At 42.0% G+C, this 17,180-nt stretch overlaps 1 protein-coding gene across 3 annotated transcripts in view; it reads left to right on the forward strand.

Moving 5' to 3' along the window:
• Nucleotides 1-15,436, forward strand: part of cdh8 (cadherin 8) — a 92,579-nt gene extending 77,143 nt beyond the window's left edge. The window contains exons 1-6 of one of the 3 annotated variants that reach the window (XM_035156469.1): nt 4,279-4,492; nt 5,604-5,740; nt 8,165-8,286; nt 8,999-9,116; nt 12,933-13,184; nt 13,346-15,436. In XM_035156469.1, the coding sequence (XP_035012360.1) occupies nt 5,704-5,740; nt 8,165-8,286; nt 8,999-9,116; nt 12,933-13,184; nt 13,346-13,839 (1,023 nt within the window). In that variant the 5' untranslated portion in view covers nt 4,279-4,492; nt 5,604-5,703 and the 3' untranslated portion in view covers nt 13,840-15,436. Of the gene's footprint in view, nt 1-4,278; nt 4,493-5,603; nt 5,741-8,164; nt 8,287-8,998; nt 9,117-12,932; nt 13,185-13,345 lie in introns of those variants that run through there. The other 2 variants (XM_035155679.2, XM_035155759.2) reach the window with 2 other exon arrangements.
• Nucleotides 15,437-17,180: the final 1,744 nt, after the last annotated feature.

The raw sequence follows: 17,180 nt of genomic DNA on the forward strand, positions 1-17,180 counted from the left end.
CACTCGGGGCGAATGCTCTGGTGGGCTCCCGTGTCCTCTGCACTCTGGAGACAAACAGCCCCTTAGCTGTACTTAATGCATCCAACCAACAACATTTCAGGTGCACTCCATGAATTACTCCGTCAGTATTGCTTCTCTCTGGAGCCTGTGTTCTGTCGTTTTCTACCTGACTGATCACAAATAAAAAGCAATGTGACATCTGGCAGTCACTGGAGCTGTCTGGCACGAACGGCTGGATTTCATGGAATAGCTGTGGCTCTATTCTTTATTCCAAAATATTGATAATTTGACAAGCAGTGCCAGAATTTTCAAAAATGTTTGGTTTACAGCTTTGTCTTTGTTCTCTTTCCTTATTCTTTTCTTTTTTTTTATTGTTTGGATCTGTGGGGATGTAATAGAATTCTGTAAAGCCTGTTTCTTTCTGCAGGCTTTCTTATGTTGTTTTAGCACAGCTGACAGCTAACACACTGCACATGGTAATACAAGCACTCATGTAAAAGCGATGGCTTTGGAATGAATGGAAATTTTATGTCAGGGAGGCACGGGGCCCCCTATTGCGCCGTGCTGATTTTTTGTTTTTGATAATCTTATTTTTACTTCGGACTCTCAAGGAAAATCACTGCCCTGATAAAAAAGGCCTGGGATCCAACCTGAATAAAAAAGCTTTAAAACACCACTGGTCAGCATTCAGGGGACGGCAAAAATTAGTTCTACATCAGTGATGCTCCCAGAGGAATTACTGACCTAATAACAAGCAGGAATGTCACACAGGCATTTTGTTCTCTGTGGAAAAAAAAGCACTTGTTCTTGAGCTTTTCACCTCTTCTTTCCCGAGCTTGCACAGGCACTCAGTCATTCAGACGCACACATTCGCACACATTTAACTGTAACGGACACAAAACCCGCCACCCGCTGTCACACATATGTGAAACGACTGCGACAGCAGTTCAATCAATGGTTCGTACTTTGGAGCCTGAGCAATACATTTGGTTGATATTGTGCAATGTTTAAATATCAGAGTATATATGCTAGACAATAAATAAACATGGATGAAAAAACATTTCTTTTATTTTTATTTTATAAATTCACCACCAGAGAGCACTAATGACTTTATTTTTCACGCATATTTTCACAATTTTAAATGTAACGTTTAAAGGAAGAAAAAGAAAATTACTCTTTTTCACTAATGGAAATTAAAATTTACAAGCCATGAAACACACATCTAATCAATTTAATACGCTCAGGAGTTTTGTTAATCTGCTTCCACTGGATCTACGCATTAGCTGAGGGGGCTGCGAGGGAAAAAGATTTTTCAAAAATCATTTTTAAAAACTCTCTACATAGTAGCAGGCCTAACATCAACCAATTTTTCATCAACCAAACATGTTTTGTTGTTTAGATGTTTTCACGTTTCTGTCAGCTCCTGGTGTGATCGGCAGCCTCTTGGAACTCTCTGGATTTCCTGTTTTATTTTGATCATACTTACCTTGTGTATCTGTTGGTTGTTGAACTTGCTGTCTTTGTCTAGTTTTTCTGCTTTTTCGATCGTCTGCCCCCGTACTGATGTGTTTCACCCATGTCCAATTATCTCTGTCTCCCTTGTGTATCTGGTCTCTGTGCTCCTAGTCCTTTTTTGTCAGTTCGTCTCCTCAGTTTGACCTCGTGCTTCTGTTTAGCTCCCCGGCGTTTCTACCTCTGTTCTTTCCTCTTTTAAGGTTTGGATTTTCTGTCTTCCTGTCTACCTGTTGACCAGAGCAACTGTTAACCTGAGAATCAAATTACCTTTTTTCATGGGATCTATATGCCTTTGTCCAGGCTCCATTTTGGGTCCTAAAATCCTAAAAGTAGCGCAGCCTCAGAGGCTGAGAAACAAACAATTTAGTGATCGTGTAACAGTGTTGCGTCACGTCAGTCTTTAGCTCTCGCTTGCAGTGATACTGGCTCTTACTCAGCAAAACCTTCCTCCTCACATCTCTCAGCCTGGGCCTGCGCGAGCAGCTTAGCGGGCACCCTGACGCTTGTCTGAATCTCAGTCGTTTTCATTGTTTTGATCCAGGTAACTGCTACAGCTGTACTCGCTTCAATGTCACTTACCTCACTCAGGTTGTCAGACGATGTCAGAACCGCAATTTCTGAAACTTCTGTGAGCGCAGACAGCCGAAAAATCCGAAACAAAATACATTTCCCATGATGCATTTCACCTTCCAGATGTGAATCGTTTGCTCATGTGGTTTTAACAGAAAAACATGAAGGGTTATTAATGCATATCTCATGTTTCTGGAAACAAATTGGGTCTTTGTTTTTTTTTAAGTCTCATATTGACACTGGCCTCTAATGCAGCAGTTTCTTACTATACATGATAACAGTGATCCAGTGAGGTTTATACATTTATAAAGTTACCTTGGTTTGTTATACCTTGCATACAGAACATACAGCTGGAGTTTAAACTGATGCTAAATGTGTTAGCAATCACACTCGTGCCTCCTTTAAGCAAATTAGAAACCGTTGTCTCTCCCTGACATTAATCAATCTGAATCAGATATCAGCATGTCTGTTAATTCAGGGTTTCCTTGGTAGAATGACTCATTCTCAGTTTGGCTCAACATGACCAGTGTTTATGGTTATGGATTGTCACTGTGTTGTTGTGCTCATGATTGGTTCATTATGTGTCGCCACATCAGTCAAAATGTAATTTAATTTAATTTTTCTCCACCGATATTTTCCTCTGCGTTTGGGTCTCTGGTCCACACGCAAACAGCGTTTTAAGTCAGGAAAACAAAGAGTGCCAAATTTCCAAAGTGCAGATTTTCAAAAGCTCTGGTTTCTGTGTATCCGTGTGTACATGTTGAATGGAGTGTGGGAAACAGACATCATATCTTACTTCACACGCCAGAAACAACAGCAATGGCGGCTATAACTTCTATAACTAAGTATTTTTTTGGGGTCTTTGGCTTATATTTTGAAATAGAGCTAGTGGTGAAAGGGGGGCAGAGAGAGTGGGGGACAACATGCAGCACAGGGCCGCAGGTCGGAATCCAAACTGGGCCGCTGCACAGGCGTGTAGCCTCATTTGGGCGGCAGCTCACGCCCCATAACTTTTGGTATTTGATGGATTGTGTGAGAAAGTGGAGGAAACCACTTAATACCCAATATGTGATGAGAAAACCTTCGATGGCCACAAAAGATCACCATTACTCTAACAGAGAAGATTTCCTGCTCACGGTTTGAGTGACAAGTCATCTGTGTCAAAGGCAGTGCACGGACACCACATCGATGCAATGTCATATACAATCATAAATGAAAGAATAAAAACAGAAGAGCAATCTCACTGATTACAGCCTCTACTTTTGTTTTTTTATGCACGGAAGACTTTATGTCACACTGACGTACTCTGGGCAGCATATTATGTTTGTTATTTATCGAGGCAGAATGTTTCTAGATGCCAGTTGCATCAGAGGTACTCTGCTGTGAAATATTTGGCACAAACAGAGTCTACGTGATGTTTAACTGTTAGACTTGAGGTCAGTCCAATGCCGTTTAAAGGCTCGTGAAAAGTACAGACACACACACGGACACGCGCACGCATTTGCACACATCACACTCAGGAAAAGCCGTGCCCGTATACAGTCCTGGATATCATTTTTTTTATTTGCTTTTAATTCTTTTCACATCACGTTGTCAGTTTGAGTGACAGGTGGCAGAACATTTCAGGGTCTGTCTCCCGCTTCCACGTGAGGCTGTCAGAGTCTGACTGGGATCCACTCTGTCTGCAGGAGAGAGGCTGCTCCCAGGTGGTTTGCTGCTGTCTGCCTGTCTTGAAAGTGCTCTGCGTCTGCAGGGCAAGAGAGAAAGAGAAAGGAGGGGGGTGGGGGTGGTCCTCGTGGACCTCTCTCAGCCCGGTGTCTAGAGGATTTTACACCATTTCATCTCAAAAATGGAAATGTCACGGCTCGGTACATCTCCCCAACAATTGGAATCTGGGCCAGTGGTTTATTTATTTCATTCCCTACCAAGCAGCACTCGCCTTCCTATCAATTGTTGTTGTTGTGACTTTGTCTTTTTCTGTTGCTCTTTCTCTATTCTCCCTTTTCACCTCTCTGTATGGCTGTCCTTCCTCCCTGTCTCTCTCTTCTTTCTCTAATATAAATACTCCAGGGTTCCTGCCAACAGGTCCGCACTGATAGGGATGAGCGGTTCCACTGCGAGATGGTACGAGACCCAGAGTTAGGAAGGAAGGGAGACAGGGTGAGCAGGGCGCCTGGTGGCTGAGGGATGTCTGTGTGTGGGGAGCAGGGTCTGGTCTGACAAAAAAGAAAAAGAAAAATGGATGGGGTGATTGGATTGGGTAGAAGCTTGAGACCCAGCTGGATGGAAAAGAAAAAAAGAAAAGTTTCTGTTAGTGAGTAAGAGGGGAAGAGATTGTGAGGGAGGATGTGAAAGCGAGCCAGACAGAGCGCGCGAGAGAGAGGAACAGGGACAGTTTGTCCTGGAGGTATGGAAACACTTGTGCGCCACACGGGTGTAATTAGCTCACGTGAATCACAGCGTCCTTGTGTTTTGGTCGAGTAGGATGTTTGTGACAGTCGCACATAAAGGCTAATGAAATGTGTGAAACCAAAGGTGACCCGTAATGACAGATTTCTTTTTTTAGTCCGTTTTTGTGTGGGCTCGTCCCAAGAATTGGCGCTGCGCGTGTTGCAACATGAAAGAGTGATTTCACAGCTTCGAGTTGCATCGGAAAATTCCCTTTTATGTGCATTCCAATTTCATGCCCGCTGCTGGAGTTTCTTACAGGGTAGTTTTATGTCTTGCCACCGTATTTTTGAGACCGTACGCGCCTCCAAAAAAATGTAATAAAAATAATCAGTGTGTCACCGGCAGGGTCGCACAGAAATAGAATCAAGAAAATATTTTTTTTTCAAATTTCTCCTTTGAAACTGTTTTGATCATTTCAACATGAGCTGCTTTATTGACAAGTACATATAAATTGCAAAAAGATAACAATCATTTTGTCTCCTGTTATGCAAGGTCACACATGACAGTCACCGAATCATTCCATTACATTCACCCGCACACACACACACACACACACACACACACACACACACACACACACACACACACACACACACACACACACACACACACACACACACACACACACCACACACACACACACCACACACACACCCATTCCACACAATGCTGTCCTAACTCATTAATGCAAAGCCTCTGGGAGCCATTGAGTGTTGACAGAGCCCAAACAGGGTTAACAACACCCCATCTCTCACCCTGACATGACATGTTCGAGTGGTCTTTTTTTTGCAGGAAGGGGACGTCAATATGATTGAGACGGGGGGAGGGGGGCTGCTTGGACCTAATCTGGCTTTAATGCCCCCTGCTGCTCATGTGAAGCCAAGTAATTGTTCCTCAGATGATAATCATTGATTTCCTACTGTTTAAATGTGCACTAATCTATAGGTTCCTCCTGATGGATGTGGGCCTGTTAGCCACAGCACCCGAGGGTCCGACTAAAGATGCTTCGCCAGTGCCGTCGGGAAAGAGTTTTGGCTCAAATTTCAGTTGATCTGTTGTCTTTGCAGATACTTCATCGATCGGCACACGGACCTAGAGCGCCAGTTTAACATCAACGTGGACGACGGGAAGATCACGCTGGCCAAGCCGCTGGACCGAGAGACAGACATGTGGCACAACATCACAGTAACCGCCACAGAAGTCAGTAAGTAACCTCAGACTAAAGCTGCTCTCCCACCCCTTGCTGCGCACATCGTTCCTCATGAATTGTAATGTCCTATTTTGGAAATCAGCGCGCTGCTGACATTCGTTGGCACGCATGTTTTAAAAATCGAGAGCTGCAGGAGGAAACGTAGCAATATCTTCTTCCTCTGAGCTACTCCATGGTTTGGCTCAGTCAAAGGAATCACTGACCTGCTGCACACAATCCTCTGTTCAGTGCAGCGCTTTGTAAACCAGCCCCTTTTTAATCGCTCCAAGAGTGTGGCACAAACAATTAGCATTTGAATCCACGGAGGCATTAAATACGTTAATTTGCTGAGTTTTGATTGAATTAAACAGCTCAGTAGTCAATTTGTGGAAGTGCAAGAACATTAAGACGTATCAAATAAACAGTTTTAAAGACATGCTCCGGAGTGGATTGCTCCAATGCCAGCATCCATTACAGATTAAAGAACATCTGCGAACCGCAAAAGTCACTGACTACGTAGAAAATCTTGCCGGCAGAGCTACAGCCACCACATACAACAGCTCAAACCATATGTAAGGCTTTATTTGCATACAGATTGTTTCAGGGGGGCTGTATGTCGTGATAAAGCTTAATGTACCCCTTAAGGCCATTGGAATAGAAATTTACACCGCTTGTAACTTCTTTTGCCACTGTCCTTTTTCCGCTCTATCTCTCTCTCCTTGTCTCTCTGTCTCATCCTATATCAATCCCTTTCCTTCCTTAATCATAGGAAACACACATTAATTGTCAGAACAAATGAACGGCCAAACATTATTTGTTGGCCGTGCAGCGCAGACAAATCCCACCATCGCAGCAGCCCGTTGGAGGAATTGAACGTGTCTCGTTAGATAAGCCGGATGCCTTGTCATGTCTTGCACCCATACATTTAAAGTGCGTTTTCATGCCTCTTGGCAAAGTAACTGCGGCTGGAGATAGTGGCGTCTCTGGGAACACCTAATAGGAATTTGCCAAAATAAATATGGCAGTTTTGCTATTCTTCACAAGCGGGGAGGGGAAGCCGGTGTCTTCTCTGGCGTGAAGAGGAATAGATGTGTTCCCAGTTCTGTCCCGATGCCATTTGCCACCCAAACGGGGACGCGTTCTGCCGCCTCGCATCAGTTGACATCTGACTAATCAGATTCTATTCCCTGTCTGCTGCTGCTGGGGGAAAGTCACTTTTGCAGAAGGTTGGACTCGGTCTCGCGCTCTCCCTCTGCCCTAATCCATCTACGCTGTCTATCAGACTGTCAATTTCCACTCCCCTCACTGCTTACCTCTTTTTCAACCCGTCCCCAGGTCCGCTGGAGGTCTTTTGTTTCCGGGACATCTTGTCTGCATGTGTTGTTTCTATTAAAAAGAAGAAAAATAGAACATGACTATTTGCTTGTAAGAGACATACAGTGATAAGGCATTTTCAAGCAGATACAGTTATATCCATTTGCTCTTCTCTTTTCTCTCCACTTTTATTTTAGGATATCTTAGATAAACATGATGTCTTTAAACAGCTGATTCAATTGAATATAGGAAATTTTATTTTATAATGACCATATTAACACTGTTTAGTTTTCAAACCAGTTTTAAACCCTACGACCATCCAGATTAATTAGATTAAATATCGACTGTTTTCCATCTGAGAGCCTCCCTCCTTAGGAGATCATAGGTTTATGTCCAGAACATCAAAACAATGTATTTACGGTCATCACACGTCATATAAAGTCTCATAATGTGTCTGCATGGCCCTACATAAAACCTTACCAGCGTAGTGACTCAGCCTTGTTGTGTCCACATTAATTGATAATTGCTTTAAAAGTTGGCATCTGGCACCTCTGATTAATAAATACAACACTTTATGTGGACTCTCGAAAGGGACTGTCAATTACCACCGATGAATAATTCCAATCAACTAATCTAATCTAACTAAATAGCCTTTTATTGTCTTTTTAGACTTCAGTTACCAATGACTCATTAATATGCATGTTTTAACCCTCATGTTTTAAACATTGCCGTGTACAGGGGATTTTCAAAAGGCACTTTGAATGGATTTTTTTTCTCTCTCTCCCTCTTCCTTTCGGTTGACTCGAATCCTGTTTTGCATCGCTGATACCAGCTGAAACGTAGATTGATGTGGCTTATCATCTGTCCTCCCATCAGCTCAGGAAATGAAGGGAGAAATAAAGATGGAAAATAAAGGAAATTAAAACTAGGTCACAGAATTTACCTGGGAGTTCATGTGTAACCTTTTTTTTTTTTTGTGTACTTTTCTCCCAGTTATATGTTTTGCTCACTGTCTTTTTCTCTTTGTCTTTTTTGCCTCATCTATCTATCTATCTATCTATCTGTCTGTATCTATCTATCTATCTATCTATCTATCTATCTATCTATCTATCTATGTATCTATAGGAAATCACAGTCAGATATCAAGGGCAATTGTTGCCATCAGAGTTATGGACATAAACGACAATGCCCCTGAATTTGCCACTGAATACGAGGCCTTTCTGTGTGAAAATGGAAAACCCGGACAGGTAAGTGATCTATCACTTTCTTTTGCTCTCTCTCTTCCTTTCTTTCGCTCTCTTTCCTCCCCTCTAATGATTGGCCACAGTGAATTATAGCCTATTTATTTCACTGGGAAACTACAGAGGTGGGAGTGCGGTCCTGTTTCCCTGCAACAGTCCTCCCCTGACACAGTGTGCGCAGAGCAAAGGGGGAATGAGAGCAGTCAGGATTGATCAGAGTGGATCATAATTCAAGACTGTCTTTCATGTCTTCCTCCAGATGGCACAATACTTCCCTTAGCCAAAATTCCTGGATAAGTACTTAGCATTCTCCTTCTCATCAATCGACCTCATTCAGGGGACCTGCGAACGTACAATAGGGAGCTTTATTGAAAGGTGGAGGGGAAAAAAGGAGGAGCTGAAAAAAGAGAAACTGTCCTGCAGGGCCTGAATTCTAATTTCCAATCAATCATAAAGACATACGGCCCGATAAGACCTATGATGACAGATTAACAGATAGAGCCAGGAGCTGGAAAGTGTGCCAGACTAGACAGGACCTCATTGATAATAATCTCAAACTCCAGGAATGAATAGAGCATATATTTCATCGGGTGTGATCCAGCCAGTATTACACTGAGGCAATCTTGGGTGGCAAAAACAAAGTAATGAATAGGCTGCCTCCTCTAATGGCTTTGAATCCTCCTCTGTAAATCTCCTGGTCTCTCTGTTTTCAACACAGGTGATCCAGACTGTCAGCGCAGTGGACAAAGACGACCCAATACAAGGCCATTACTTTGACTACCGTCTCGTCCCGGAGATGCTCAACAACCCCAACTTTACCATCAAAAACAACCAAGGTGGGAGACAAAAGAAAGAAGGAACACAGAGCAGCAGCAGCTCTTTTGTGGCAGAATGACTGAAGTTTCTTTAAATTTCTCCAATGGCTTTCCAGTCCAATCTCTAACCCGCGGCATGTTAGCCATACTGGAGATGAAATCTGGTGGATCAGTGTAGCTCACAATTAGCAGATGTGAAATTGTCTGGACACCGGCTTCTTTTTACTCCCCAGTGCGTTTTGAGGGAAACTAAATGAATGGGATCCAAATGGCTTTTCCTGGTAGTCTTGCAGCTCAATGTAGGATGACTTCCTACGAGCTGTTGCAGCCTGGCAGATGGTACTAAATTTATCTACTAAATACTCTCATCGGTTTATTTGCCGTTTCCCTCTTGTGTTCATCCAGTTCCTATTCTCCTGCAATCCTCTCCATACAGTGCTTTGAACAGGCTGTGTGTTCATCATGACGTTGTGTAATGTTTTCAGCTCGGGGCAAGAAATCTTCATATGGTACTGGCCTTCTGTTTCGACACAGAGCCTGCAGGCTAACTTACTGCAGGAGGAGGAAGGAGTCCTTAAAAAATCAGGTCATCAACTTGACTACGTATCTTTAGACGAAAACCAAAAACCTTTAACTTTTTATTTAGGTACATTAGCAAGTAGGAGGAGATGTGTAATAACTGCAGGGAATGCAAAGAATAGCCTTGGATAGGTATACTGACACCCCATCCACAGATGATTAAAGGAAAAAAAAATCTATTTTCCTGTAACATGTAAAAACCTTTTCAGAAAATCTTGAGTCAAACATGCTCATATTTGCTGCATAATACTCTGTGGATCACCCTGGCAATACAAGAATGTTCCTGAACCCTGCCCTTTTGTTAAAAGGACATTTAATAGTTTCCTAAAATGATGTTACAGACAAACAGATTCACTAGTAGGCTGTAGCGCAGCTCTGCATTAGTTTGAACAGCAAAAAACCAAAGTAATTCTGTGTTGTGGTTCAGCTCTGTATATTACATACCACCAACAACCACTTAGTGCTAATTCCAAACAGAGGAAAGAAGCCCATCGTACCATGTCCCCCAGCACTTCAGTGTCTATTTCTATCTGAATGGGCAGCTGTGGGAGACACTTCATTGAAGAGCGGCAGGTGCCTGTGAACCTCTGTGTGCTGCCGTTGTTTGCGATGATCAATCTCATTGTAGGGATCGCACAATGAAGAGGTTAGGGGTTGCCCTCGGTGGGGAACATTTTCGGAGTTTCTGACCAGCTATAGCTCAAGATATTGAGGAGTCTGGCGTGTGCGCATTCAGGAGAGTATTCCATTGTCGGTGCTAACAGTGACTGTAATGCCAAAAATGAAACAATTTCCCTTGTATAAATTGAAAAATGAACTCATTAGTGACTTGATTTGCACTCACTGGAGAGAAAACCTCTGCATAGGCCAAACAGTACCTTCACATCTTAATCAAGCTACCCACTCAAATCTTTTTTTTTTCCTAAATGTGACAGATTTTCTTTTCTTCAACATCGATGAATTAGTCCTTTGGGAAACAGTGACACTTTTGAAAACCAGCAAATTCCTTGGGGCGCCCCCCGATCCGGGTCTGCACCAAAATGTAATGGTTTCTTGCCTGACCAATACCACATTTTCCCACCAAGTTTCCTGAAAACCTGATAATCCTTGTTCAAATCAATATACTGAAGGAATTTGCAGCTGTAGCCTTTGGTCTGGTGTGACAGTACCTTGCTGTGTGTGGTGACAGCAAACCTTTGCTCTGTGACTGACATTACTGAGTCAGCGACAATGACTCGTCCCTACTAATGCTAATGTTGCAACATGTTTTAGCCTTTAGCATTTTCCTGTAATTGTAACTTGTGGCAACAGTGGCTGCTGTGCAGTAAAGGCTAATTGGACTCATTTTGAAGGAGAAGTGGAATCTTTTTGTCTCTTTTACAGCACATAGGCTTGTGATTTGCACCAAAAGACAGAAGAGAGACATTTCTTAGTTTCGTGACAGCGCCACATTGGTGTCCATACTGTAAATCAGTCTTTGAACCAAAAGTCTGGTGCCACACACATCCTGCAAATATCACTATAACTCAAATAACATTTTAATTGGGATAGTCTTTTTTCTGTTACAATTTCCATAGCTTTGCTTTCATTGTGTTAGTGTCCCGAAAGAAAAAGTAATAATTAAAAAGTAAATTTGGTAATTATTTTTGAGTGCAAAAAGGAAACACTTTTAGAATTAGAATGGAAAAGCTACTCACTGAATATATATTACGGCATCAGCACATACTTTTAAGCAGTTTGAGCGGTTGATAAATAAGAACATATGAGAGCAATTATTTTGTCTTTATGTTTGGCATAAAAACAGGAAAACTGCACCACTTTCATTTGAACTTGCACAATAAAGCTGCAGATGTTAACATATGCACACACTGAGTGGTGCAAAGAAATCAGACACACTTAATGTGGTAAGAGGTTGTAATATGCATCCATTGGTAGGCAGGAATTGATACAAATTCACCTTAACAATAGTGAGCATTTGTATGCTTCTTCCAATCCACTGGTATTATGTTATTAAGTGGCATTTAAGTCCTACTTGTTTGGCATTTATAAATGAACTGTGTGTAGTCACTCACAATCTTGAGGGACTTCTGAAGTTCGGAAAGTTGTCACACTGTTAGTGTCACTTCTGCTGTCACTCCTGTCATTTGGAGCCTCCCACATGTTACATTATTCATAGCAGAAGGCTTATTCAAATGAGCCTTTTCTCTTCTCATGGTGAGAATTAATATTTCAATGTACACAGTGTTTTCATCAGAATCCATCAGTCACTAGATGAAACACTGTTAATGTGCCCTAATATATAAAATATAATAAAAAAGCAGTCTCGAGGCTCCAGTGAGTTCATTCTGTTTGAAGGTTATCGACATAACAGTTTTCTAGCTGTAGCAAGAAATGTTGAATTCAATTTTTTTTTTATTATCAATAGTTGCCAGAAAAGGAGAAGATGACCCTTATTTGAGGACACGCCCTGACGCGTTACTGTCATTGATACTTGCACTGAGTGGTCCAAATGAAATGGGACACATTGGTACTCACAAAGCAAAGCGAACCACTTTGTGGCAGCACTCGTAAGGAAAAAAATCTGAGCATATGTTCACATCAATTACAGATTGTGCAGAGCAAACTTTTTATCATGAAGCATACGAAGGAGTTTGCTCTGAGAACCCAGGCAGTTTCAACATAGCCTGTCTCTCCACAGCGTATATATATCAGCAGAGCCATGTTCCTCCCTTCATGACATTGTAACCTCCTGCGGTGAGGCAAAGGTTAGACTATCAGAAATCTTGTACATTTTCCATAAGATCAGCAGGAGTAGAATCTTATGGGAATGCAAGTGTTTGATAATTTGAGCAGGGTAAGGAGAGCCGGCTAATGAGCAGACAGCTTCACAGAAGTGCCATCAAAGAGCAGCTGGCACCTTTCTGGGTCGACATGTGCCATCTCCTAAGTCAGTGTCGCCTGCCATGGTCTCCTCATTTCTCCGGCTTTCAAAGGGCAGCGCAAAATCGGACTTGCCTTTCTTCAGAATTTCCAAATTGGGCTGTCAAGAAAAAGGGAAGGTGGCTGAAATCCATCTACTCTGCGAGAATGCTAAAAACCCTCAGTGACGATTGATGTGAAATGAGTTTACCCTCACCCTGCACTGATCTTCACACAATTTAATAAATGGGACTTCAGTGTGTTGCCCCCATGAATATGAATGGCTTTTACCACATATTCTCACCAAAATTCGTCTCTGTCTTTACCTCTCTCCAACAGACAATTCAATCAGTGTTCTAGCCAAGCATGACACTTTCCGACGACAGAAACAGGAGGTGTACTTCCTGCCAATCATTGTGACCGACAATGGGAATCCACCAATGAGCAGCACCAACACCCTGACCATTCGGGTCTGTGGGTGCAGCAAGGACGGCGTTGTGCAGTCTTGCAACGTGGAGGCCTACGTCTTACCTATCGGCCTTAGTATGGGAGCTCTCATTGCCATCCTGGCCTGCATCATACTGCTGTTAGGTGAGGTATATTTTTGTTTCAGAATTATTCCATTTACAAATGTGGATGATGACCTTCATATATTTGTACTGACTGGCAATCCACAGCTTGACCTGGACTTCTTCTTTGTGTCTTTGTTTCTGTCTTTCTGTCTTCCATTTTTCTGTCTTTCTTTCTCACAGTAATAGTAGTACTATTTGTCACCTTGAGGAGACACAAGAATGAACCTTTGATAATCAAGGATGATGAGGACGTGAGAGAGAATATTATCCGTTACGACGACGAAGGAGGCGGCGAGGAGGACACGGAGGCCTTCGACATTGCCACACTGCAGAACCCAGACGGCATCAATGGTTACATGCCACGCAAGGACATCAAGCCCGACCTGCAGTTTATGCCCCGAGCTGGGCAGCACTCAGGCCCCAATGGCGTGGATGTGGACGAATTCATCAACGTGCGGCTCCACGAGGCAGATAATGACCCCACAGCGCCGCCATATGACTCCATACAGATCTATGGATACGAGGGCCGTGGATCCATTGCTGGCTCCCTCAGCTCACTGGAGACTGCATCATCAGACTCGGACCAGAACTATGACTATCTTAGAGAGTGGGGTCCACGCTTCAGAAGACTTGGGGAGCTCTACTCAGTGGGCGAGAGTGACCGCGAGACCTGACCTTTGGTTTGTTAGACAAAAAGACCTTTGAGATTTTCTTTTTCCGTCCACATACTTGTCTATTAAACGCTAGGGGATTTGCTGGCTTTTAGAAGTGTTTAAAAAGACAAAAAAATAAAAAAAAGTTAATATCAAGGGAAGCCACCTTTTTGTATTCTTATTAGAGTGAGGTATAGCAGTCGTCATCCACTACGTCAAGCGCATTGTAATTGTTGAGCCAAACAATGTCTTTATTAGGAGATCCATGATTCTTGTGGGGTGTAACTTAGATTCCGTTGTGGAGTGTCTAGCAGTATTTTGGGTATTAGTCATTCTGTGACTGCCAGTAGCAGAAGAACCCTGGTTTTGCTGTTGCCCAATCAAAGGAAATAATGGGTATTATTGGGTTCTCTGAAGCTTGAGTGGAGACTATACTCCATTCACCATGGACTGCAGAAGCTGCAGAGGGACCCTTTGTTTTATGTCTGGCTGCCGAGGCCACACCACTGATCGGTGACCAGAAACGAAACGATGAAGAAAAAGCAATATATGGTCTACATTACAATAATGAATGTATGTATGATTTGAAAAAAAAGACAAACCAGTATTGGCTTTAAGGTGAATTTGTTATCATTTGATATGTTCTCTGGTGGCCACATTTATAAAGCCCAGAGGGGCTCGCTTTATACAACCCTTTGTATTTACATGCTACAGGTGTGGGTCGCAAGTGTTATTAGCCTATTAAAGACTGAAATGAAGACAAAAAAGAGAAATGTAGAAACTCTGAGGCCTTCTTTTTACAGAAGCAACATTAAATACAATTGTAATCTACTGTTTTTTGACAAGAGACGTGTTGATTCTTCATTACTGTTGAGTTTTTGTATATTTGTTCTTAAATCATTTTTTTCTGTGCTGACAATTTCAAGTGAGTGTGTTTAGATGATTTCACATTAAGCTGTTTTTCGACCATTAGAACACTATTTCATAACAGCCAAACCTTATCATGAATTTACTGCAGTTGATGACATAGACTAGATGTAAGCAGGCAACAAGAGCTCTACGTTACTGTAACAATGCACATGATCGAATTAATTGGGACTGCAGGAAATGGGACCTTTCTGATAACTTGCTAATTCTGTGTAAAATATGTCTCATAATATATTTTGGGGTACAGCCAGTGACCGTCTGAGCACAATAGTCAAATTGATACCTACTTGTAGTATGTGACTCCCTCCGAACATCAAATCTCATTTAGCAAAGATTGCATTAGCCCAAGAAAAATGAAGATACGAATCCCGACCATGTGCATATTGTGCTTACACTGTATGATATCAGATAAAAAAGACTTGTACTGTACATAGAGTTACTGCTAACGTCATTAGCTTTCAATGAGGTGGTAGGTTTTGTCTCTGCACGTTAGCTCTTGCACATAATGAGAATCTCAATGGCACTACAGCTGCGTGCATACTCAGTTTGTACTGATACAGTTATATGGCAGTTCTCGGTAGACTAAACAATATATATGGAATAGTCCTACATGCAGATCATATTTTCTACTGTGCTTTAATGCTTATAAATGTGTATGTTCAATTATTTACTCCCTGTACTGTAATCTAAGATACCCTGTATTGTTTCCTACTTTGTGAAATATATTTTTATAAATATTTGTGAATGGGTGTGGTTTCTTATTCAACTATGGTGTCACTGAAAACACAAAATGCAGATTAAATGATAAAATGATGTTGTTAAAGGAGCAATCCACCGCACGGGTTCATTTTTACTTATCCACACCCGCCCACAGCCGTAAGCTCTGTACTGGACCAAACCCAATACATACCATTACCTTCAAGTCAAATCCAGACCCGTTAACATATGACACGCCACCTGACCTGTCACCCATGATTAAACACACATGCTACAGACACACTCAATCATCAAATAGGTTATAGCCTATGTTCCTGTGAATTGTCGCAGCACCTGTGCTCCTGCAGCTCTCATTATTTTCTTCCTCTGCCACGTTATAATTAGCTTGCGGCTATCAAATGCTAATACACTGTGGCACTTTTTACAAGCAGCAAAACCACTGAGAACATATTAATCACTGGCTACTTCTTTCTTTATGTCATTCATTTTAATGCTCCAGCTTTATTTGCCTTGAGATGAAGGGGTCAAAGGTGGTGTTGCAGGCTTTCACAATAAAATAAATCCTTGCAGCTGACAAGGCTTCATAGAAGCTGAATTATGCATCTTGTTGTTTGTGATAAACCAAGAAAGGAAGAAGGAGAAGAAGCTGATTGAGATGTTAAAAATACTACATAATCTCTTTCATATCTGATTTCTCCAGATTAAAAAAAGAAATACTTTGATTCTCACCCGCTGCCCGCCTGCATTCGTTAAATAGCTTTAGAAATGTACCCTGATGATGTCATAGGTATGTCATCAGTGTTATCTGAGCTCAGGTTTTTGATCCTGCATTTATAAAGAAAGTCTGTGTAAAGAGTCCGAAAGACTCAGGAGTTTGTTACGTCATGGAGGATCTAACAAAAGATGTTATAGGTTGCGTTTTGGTTGATGTAGAATGGAGGGCTTTTGCAGCTTCACCTGTAGGTACAAAACTCCAGCCTCGGCTTTTGTTACTCAGATTTGAACCGCTCCTTTTTAAATCTGGCTCGAGTCCCCCAGCTTCATGGAAATCCTGTTCTACTGTAAATTGCCCCAAGAGTACCCTGTCTAAAAGAGATACCAGCAGTGTACCCTGCAATACATTTATGTTTATTGTGATGCTCAATGGCTTCACCGAAAGCAGTTTGACTGAAAGTGAATACACCACAAGAGTGAACTGCAACAATGCATAACAAAAAAGAAAATCCTTGATCATCAGAGAAAAATACTCGACAAGAGAGTCTAAGAGGAGGAAGCACAACTGTACCGGTCCTCACAACAGCAGGACGGCAGCTCTGAATCTCTCTGAATACATCTGGCAGATTTATGTGTCATAAAACAGTGTGATAAAGACAACAGCCACCCTGTACCGTTATATCACCCAGACTGTTCTTCACTTAGTCACTGAGCATATTCTCACCCTGCACTCCTTGAATACTATTTCAGTCAGTTTCCTCTGTCTTCCTTGATGCTGTGGAAAGAAAATGGAGGTTTAACCCACTCAAAATTCTATTTATTATACCTTTACAGTGCACCTGAAAAGCAGCAACTAGATAAGAAAATGCATCAACTTGGAGGGAAAAAAAGTGTCACATGCTTATCATGTTCCCTTTCCAGCAGCTCCTCCTTGGCTTGAAAATGTCTCAGATATTGAAAGGCGACGTTTCATCTCTTAAAGTTTCTGTTGCTTGCTGAGAGTA

This window comes from Hippoglossus stenolepis, chromosome 1, assembly GCF_022539355.2.
Source record: "Hippoglossus stenolepis isolate QCI-W04-F060 chromosome 1, HSTE1.2, whole genome shotgun sequence".
Taxonomy (NCBI): domain Eukaryota; kingdom Metazoa; phylum Chordata; class Actinopteri; order Pleuronectiformes; family Pleuronectidae; genus Hippoglossus; species Hippoglossus stenolepis.